This window comes from Apteryx mantelli, chromosome 1, assembly GCF_036417845.1.
Source record: "Apteryx mantelli isolate bAptMan1 chromosome 1, bAptMan1.hap1, whole genome shotgun sequence".
Classification (NCBI taxonomy): Eukaryota; Metazoa; Chordata; class Aves; order Apterygiformes; family Apterygidae; genus Apteryx; species Apteryx mantelli.
In genome coordinates this window covers 218,040,863-218,048,263 of record NC_089978.1, presented here as the reverse complement: position 1 = coordinate 218,048,263, position 7,401 = coordinate 218,040,863, and the positions used below count along the sequence as shown (strand labels likewise).

The 7,401-nt window shown below is 44.6% G+C and overlaps 1 protein-coding gene across 1 annotated transcript in view; it reads right to left on the bottom strand.

Annotated features, from left to right (window-relative positions):
* Positions 1-1,845: 1,845 nt before the first annotated feature.
* The window catches only part of SFMBT2 (Scm like with four mbt domains 2), a 97,894-nt gene continuing 92,338 nt past the window's right edge, over positions 1,846-7,401 (bottom strand). The window contains exons 17-20 of the mRNA XM_067289986.1: positions 5,938-6,110; positions 3,852-4,100; positions 3,559-3,687; positions 1,846-1,986 (exon numbers count right to left, since the gene is read on the bottom strand). Of these exons, the coding sequence (XP_067146087.1) occupies positions 1,846-1,986; positions 3,559-3,687; positions 3,852-4,100; positions 5,938-6,110 (692 nt within the window). The remainder of the gene's footprint in view (positions 1,987-3,558; positions 3,688-3,851; positions 4,101-5,937; positions 6,111-7,401) is intronic.

The window sequence follows — 7,401 nt, the reverse complement described above, 5'->3', positions numbered from 1 at the left end:
CAAATCAGGAAACTCACTGAAAGACAGATCATAAAGTCTCCAGTGCTGCACAGCAGATGGAGTCAATACTTCTTGCCTAACACATGCTCTAGGGCAGATTCAGATGTAGTCCAGGATTTTATTTATTTCTGAGGCTTTCCACCTTTAATCTAAAGAAGGAGGAAACTGATAAAGGAGAAGCACCAGCTCTAGCCTGGTCTTGGTCAGTAGGTTTTTTTGAGCACACTGGGTCAGCAGGATTATCTGATCCAAGTTTGCAGATGGCAACGATGCAAGGTGTATCTGGCCATAAGCGCAGCCATTCAGATTTAGGGCTAGAAGAGACACTTCTTTTGGAAGAGGTCTTCCCTGGGTGGGCTTTGGCATCACAGCATTGTAACAGAGCTGTGTAAAATTTCCAGGACAAATATAAAACTCAAGCTGAGTTCCCCAAGGCCAGAAAAAAGGGGCCTGTTTATAGCTTCAGAAAAAAAAGTCTGCTGAAGCCAGTGGTTTCCTAAGAAATCAGGCTAAACCTCAGCAAGAACCATCCAGTTTGCTTTCTGAAGGAGGGATTCACTTGCACCTTAAAGTCAGAGCAAAATTCAGGCTTGGTTCCAGTTTGCTTTGGAGAAAACTTCACACCAGTGTGTTGCCACAGACCTTTGCTGAGTTGCTGCAAATTGAGGCTTGACACATGTTTAGAGAGAGAGAAGGAGAGGTCATACAGTCCTGCAAGGTAGATGGAAACACTGAGCCTGTTTGAAGCAAGCCCCAGTTTAACTGGCCAGGGTGGCGCAAAGCGCTGGGACAAGCTGGGAGCTTTATATACACTGGAGACAGCGGGTGCATTGGGCTGGGTCCTCAGCTAGCGTAAAACCCCGTGGGGTACCCAAGTGGAAAACATTGACGCTTTTTGTGCCCGCTTAACACCAGATTCAAGAAGGTGGAAGTGAAATCAGCATTCGCTCCACAGTCTCATCATTAAATCTGAACAGGCTGGTTTCTGTTCCCCCCGTGGGGTTCAAAGTCAGACTTGAATTGAACTGGACGGGCTTGAGGATAAAAGATTTCATGCATGTTCCTTTACAAGAATGAAGCACTGTACAGATCCGACCGCCGAGACAATCAGCGTATTGTACACAGCTACGCGGGCTCGGGAAGCGTTACTGTGCATTAGGTCTTTTTGCGCCCTTGTCAGCTCGCTGCAGCTTTGTCTGATACCATACAGAGAGCCTGGGTTGGGTCCTCCTTTCTAAATCACTCAGGATTAACAAATAGCATATGACTGGTATAACACTTTTTCCTTCTGTGAGACCGGAGAGGGAAAAAAAAAGAAAAGAAAAAAAGCCCATTGATCACTAAGATCAAATTTGCAGTAAACCCTGGGTAACGTTAAAAATGGTCACTTACATTTCAATATGAAAGAAGTGCGTCAGAGTTGGCTGAAAGGATAGTTCATGTCCAGAAATGGATCTAGACAAACCATCATCAGCCGGAAATGTCTGACCGTTCTCCTTGGGAATGTGTCTGCCACTGGTAGCAAAAGTTGTTTGGCTTTGTTTTAAAAAACAACAAGCCATCTGATCCATACTGGCCTTAACACCACAGCGTAACGGGTTAGCGAGGCTTGCGAAGGAGATGCCAGCAATCTTTCTGTGTGCTTTACAAGTACAGAAAAATTAATTCAATTTCTTGCTAGTTTTCTTTCTTTCATTATTTTTTTTTTACAAGTTACTTCCCAGTGCTTCCGATTCCATGTGTTTTCGGAAAAGAAAGGGGAAAAAGAAAAGAACCTCGAACAAGTTGCAACGTTAAAAAAGAGAGAGAATGAAAAAGGGAACAGACAGAAACGGAGAAGTGCAGTCAGTTGGCGTATTGTGCATAGAAAGCAACTTTTACTCGCTCGATCTGGTGACACAGCTTGATGGCCGGCCCAAGCTTCAGCTCCATGCACTCTTGCACCGTGGGGAGTGTCAGCAGCAGAAGGGCTTGGCCATCGATGTCCTGGGGAAGGGAGAAACAGTGATATAGGCTTTGCTCATGGACTCTGGAGAACAGCAAGCAGAACCAGGGGTGGAGAGGTGAGGAGGGAAGCCCACCCCCAAAATTAGATGCTTTGCCTGCGAGATTTTGTCCTCTGCTTTTTTCTTAATGAACTGTCCCACTTTGATGCTGCCCAGCTCTTTCCTCTGGGATGCCTGATGCCTTTTCAGAAGTTGTCTAGTATGTCTCCTTAGGTTCCCACCTTTTCCCCGATCTGGGAAAAGCCTCCCAGACTCTGAAATGTTGGATCAACTTCTAAACAAACTCCATAGGCACCACGGAGACCTGATTAGTCCCATTTTATGGCTGAGGAACTGAGGCAAAGGGAAGGCCGCAGAGATCATGTCCAGATCCTCAGACCTATTTATGTCCCAAACTCCCTGAACCAGCACCCCAGAAAAAAAGCCATTCTATGACAGATTTCTGCTGCCTTCATGATCCTCCTCTTAACTAAGAGCTCAAGTCCTTTTTGTTCTTTAATGGACTGTGGAGCAGACAAACTGCTTTTTACACCTTAGGGAGGATCAGAGTCTAAGCACAGAAAAATCCATTTAACTCACAGGCAACACAAAAACTCTCCAGGATAGCCCTGATTTGGTAGCCTTAGACACATACAGACCTTGGACACCTTAAGCACTGCTTTGATCAGGACTGTCCACCACTTGGGTTCTTTCTATATTGAAGATTGATGACCCATTGCACCAGGAGCTTCCTTGCAAATAGCAAGGAAAAGCTCCACTAATCTGTGTTCACTTAAAGTTCCCATAAAACCCTCTGGCAAAGGAAAGATGGGTTTGGCTTTCAAGACCTGGCAATACTCCAGGCTGATTAACAAATGGTGGCAGCACGCTGCAGCACGGCGATTACAGCATCTTGCTACAAGAGTGTTTCAGCCTCGCTCTAGATTTGCTCTTCAATTTTCCCACAGGAAACCAGCTATGCCCAGGAATGGGCTTGTTCACAAAGTAGAATCAGAAATAGTTCAGCGGGCAGCTGGCTACATCGCTCCTCTGAGTGCCATCAGCTGCAGCGTAATTGACCACTCTTGCTCCAAGAGATGGATCTTTCTAACTATGGATTTCCTGGAGCTGCCCCTTTGCTTTCAAATTAATCAGCAGTGGCCATTACTCATTAGCCAAGGAATGGCTGCTTCTATATAAATCTTACACATTCATGCTAACTTGTACCAAACAACCACCACCCGCTGGTACACTGAGATGCCTACTTGACACCAGGATGGTTTTGTGGGACCTTGGTATGGACAAGAAAGACCTAAACCTCCTCCTTTTCACAAGCACTCAGAGAGGTTTCTGCTCACTCTGAGGATCTGGCAAAGCTCTGACACTAATTTCCAAGGGTTTCCATGCTTTCTCAAAATTTGTGCTGTAGCTTGGCCCAAGCAGATTTGAAATCTGGTCATAATCTCTTTGTCAATGCCCTGGGCCCAGCTAGCAAGGTAGTGTGTCCTGTCTTTTTTTGACATGTGAATAAGCACCATGGATATGAAAAGAAGTGTTACATGAAGATGTCTACCTGCTCCTGAAATATCTTGGCAAGGGGTGCGCAGTCAGTCAGTTTAATAAACCTCACGACATCGGTCACGGTCCACTCCAACGGATTACTGTCCAGGATGAGCTTTTCTTCCTCTTCTTGCTTCATTTCCTACAAAAGCCAAACGCTCTCATAAAGAAAACTACACGGCGCTGAGGACTACTCAGCCACGGAGCAGGATGCCCTCCTCAGATGAGGAACGCTTGACGCCAAAGATCAGTTTAGAGAAAATACTGCCATTAATTAGGAGTGAAAGAGCCTGCCGCCATACTCACTTCCTTGACTTGAGGGCACTTCTCTCCCTCGTTGTACGAGAGAGGCTGGGATTTCCGGCTCCTCCGAGCCCTCTCCGTGGGAGGAGGTCGGTCCGACTCGGTGCTGCTCCGTAACGTGACGGCGCGCCGCGGCCGGGTGGAGGGGACCTCAGCAGAGGAGGTGTCCGTCTGGTCATCGCGGAGCTCGGAACTGGTTTCCTCGCTCCCCGTCTCATCCTCCATCGCATCCGGCTCGTCGTCTTCGCTTTCCTGCACAACGATCATCAGAGAAACGACATCCGGACTTGGAGATTAATACAATGGCAAATCGAAAGGTACCAGGTCAAATTGTATGCCCGTGCCCATGTCAGTCCACAGTAACATTTATTTTAACTGAATTATCTCATTTTTATTACAGTGCTAAGTAGATTAGCTCCCAATTTAGATTTCTTACAAAATGTAAAAGTAAAAATACACAGTTAATAAATCCTTTTTTTGTTTCTAACAAAAGGTCAATGGCAATAACTCGTCTGGCATGAAATGTTCCTCTGTTGTGCCTGCATCTCAAACCTCGTGGCACTGCTGATGTGCATGAGAACAGGAAATGGAAACCACTGAAAGGATAAAATGAAACTCAGGTTGCTCAGGGTGAAAGAAAACCAGAAACACAACTGATTTTAAACCTTCATCTTGCTTCGAATTATCACGGGTGTCACTGGTATTGAAAGGAAGGAAATTTTGGTGCCTTTTAAAAATATTGAGATGTACTAGTGTATAGAAGGGATTGCTTAGCTGGCATTTCTGTAAATTCCAGGACGTAGAATTTCACACAATTTCCTTGCAACATGGCCTTCAGCTTGAAGGTACAGCATAAATTTCCAGGTAAAAGAGATTATAACCAGCTTCTTGTGATTTCTGTCACACAGAGCTTGCAAACATACACTGGCCTATGGAAACTGTGTATGCTGAACTTTATAAACATAAATTGCCCCAACAGCTTCAGCAGATTAGCTCTGATGGAAGCGTGAGCATGTATCTACGGCACATGCAAAAGCCTTAAGTGAAAGAACAATTTTAGACCAAGTTAGTCAAATGAGTTGAAAAAGCTGGCTGATGGTCAATTTTGTTTTAAAATGGGTTTATTTCAGTTTAAAACCCTTTGAAAGAGGTATAACCTAAAGAAAAGAAAGCTGAACTTCACCTAAAGGAGGACTGATTCGTGATGGTGCAAGCAACCAAGTGAGAGTGGCTTAAAAAGTCACCCTCCCTCCAGCTGAAGTAGAGAGAATTTAGGCAAACCTATTTTATTTCACACTGCATGAAGCAGCAATTGCTGGTGCTCAGCTGAGGAAAGGAAACCACATGTGAACTTGGTCATTATAATCATATGAAAACCACCCCCGGGGAAGGATCCACACGGAAGTGATTTAACTAAGTCTGCTCCAGTTTGCACCTGGACACGAATCACTGCTGAAGCTGGGATCCTGTCATCTCACAAAAAGTCTTGGTGAGACTGAAAACTCAAATTTGGGACATAAACCCTTTACTTGGTTTCTAAAGCTTCTAGCACTTCTGTAGTTTGGCGTTATGAATCAAAAATATTACAAATATTTAATGAAAAACTAAGAGCCCGATGACCCAAGGGTTATTATTTGTAATGCTATAATACTTGGAGATCTTAGATGTGGATCTCAGACCTCCTCCATGGTGTTAGATGCTGCACAAACACTGAAAACAGGCTCATGTGTCTGGCTACAGACATATGAGGAAGCAAAAGAAAACAAAGATATAAAATCAGACAGCACATAACTGATCAGCACAACGAATGTGTAATCACTATTAAGTGTTTGGCAGGCTCTAAATCCAGGGTGTAACGAAGGTGGAGCTCATGAGCACAAACTGTACTTGCTAATTCAGGAACGAACATGGGCTAAGTCCCCAAAGTGTCCCCCAAAAAACAATATGATCTTAGAAAAAGAGGGTGCTAAGGAGGGATTCAAAATGGGAGAGTGAAGTGTTGGGGTTTGCTGAGAGCTGTCTCAAAAGGGAGATGCAGATGGGGGGAAAAAAAGCCCCAAGGGGCTTTTGCTGATTTATCAGCATGTACCTCTGCCGAGCCTGCCACATTCAAATCGACGGCTGACGTCCTCCTTTTCTTCTGCACAAAGATGGATTTCCGCCTTTTCCTGCGTCTGGCTGGCTTGACATGCCCACTTTTCATGTTGTTATTTTCCCCAATTGGCGGCTTAATGATTTTTTTCCTCTTCCCATAATAATAAGCTGGAGAAATGAAAGCAAAACAGCCTTTAAAAACTCTAACCATTAAGAGAAGGAAACTTTAGGCTTGTTTTTTTGCTACTGATTAAATATTGCACTCTAGCTGCACTTTTACAAGGAATTTTAAAATACCTTAATTCAGAAAAAATGTCCAGTGTAAATACAGGAGTTCATCTTGGACTAGTGTGAAGTGTTAGAGCTCTTATGTATACACATTTATTGGTGATGAGTGAGGATTTCTGAATTTAACCCTACAATGTGTACTTAGGCAAAGCTTCCACTAAGCTGAGTAGCAATTTGGAGCAAGAGAGGTCTACATGTTTCAGATCTGATCTGCTGCACTTCAGCGTGAGTTAAGTCTCAGGTACATTTTCAGTTGCTGATGGTTGCAGTACAGGGTGGAGAGGGCAGGCTATTCTGAATTATGTATGCTTGTTCAGTGTATGAAGGACTGGGGTTTTATTACCTTCAAATATTTCTTGGCCCAAGCTGAAATAATATTCAGTGCACAGGAGATGATTGTCCTCTGACCTTATGTTAGGGGCTCAGTTCAGCTGCCATCTGAAATGCTCCACAGCATCCTTTGGGGCTGACAGATACTGTGGGAGGTTTAGGGAACACCTGCACCAGGTAGGGCACACTGGGACATCCAGAACGGCCCTTGGCACCCATGTGCAGGCAACTGAACCAAGCCTTTCATCAATACAATCAGTGGAGTTCAGGACATGATTCATCTGACCAAATACAGGCATCAACTTTGGGATGAGACAACCACAGCCTGTGCTCTCCTGGCCGTACTCCTCTAGCTCTCCGTTCAACACGGATGGAGTCTAGGAGACTAGCTCGGGTGTAGACTCCTACAGAAACCCACGTTCGGTGATCTGAATCTGTCCCTGGGCCCATTTCTCCTTTTGCCCTGGCACCAAACAGGAACAACTTCTCTTAAATCAATCAGTTTGTTTTCTTGCAAGCTGCGTGAGAGACAAAGAACACCCACTTCCACTTTTGTGATCTGTTTAAGAGCTAATTTAGCAAACATCAACAACAAAGAGTGTTGAACACATGCTTAACTTCAGCATTCCTGAATAGGTAGGGATATGCTTTAATATTAAACTCCCTGGGTACATAGAAGTCAATGCTACCAAAATCCCTCCAGCAGCCTTGTCACCACGACACTGGCATGTGCTGATAGAGATGATGGAAACTCTTCTCTAAGGAGGAGGAGAGGATTCACCCCATTTAATGAAGATGTCTGAGATGTAGTGGTTTAAATCTCAGTGGCTGCTGCAGGTTC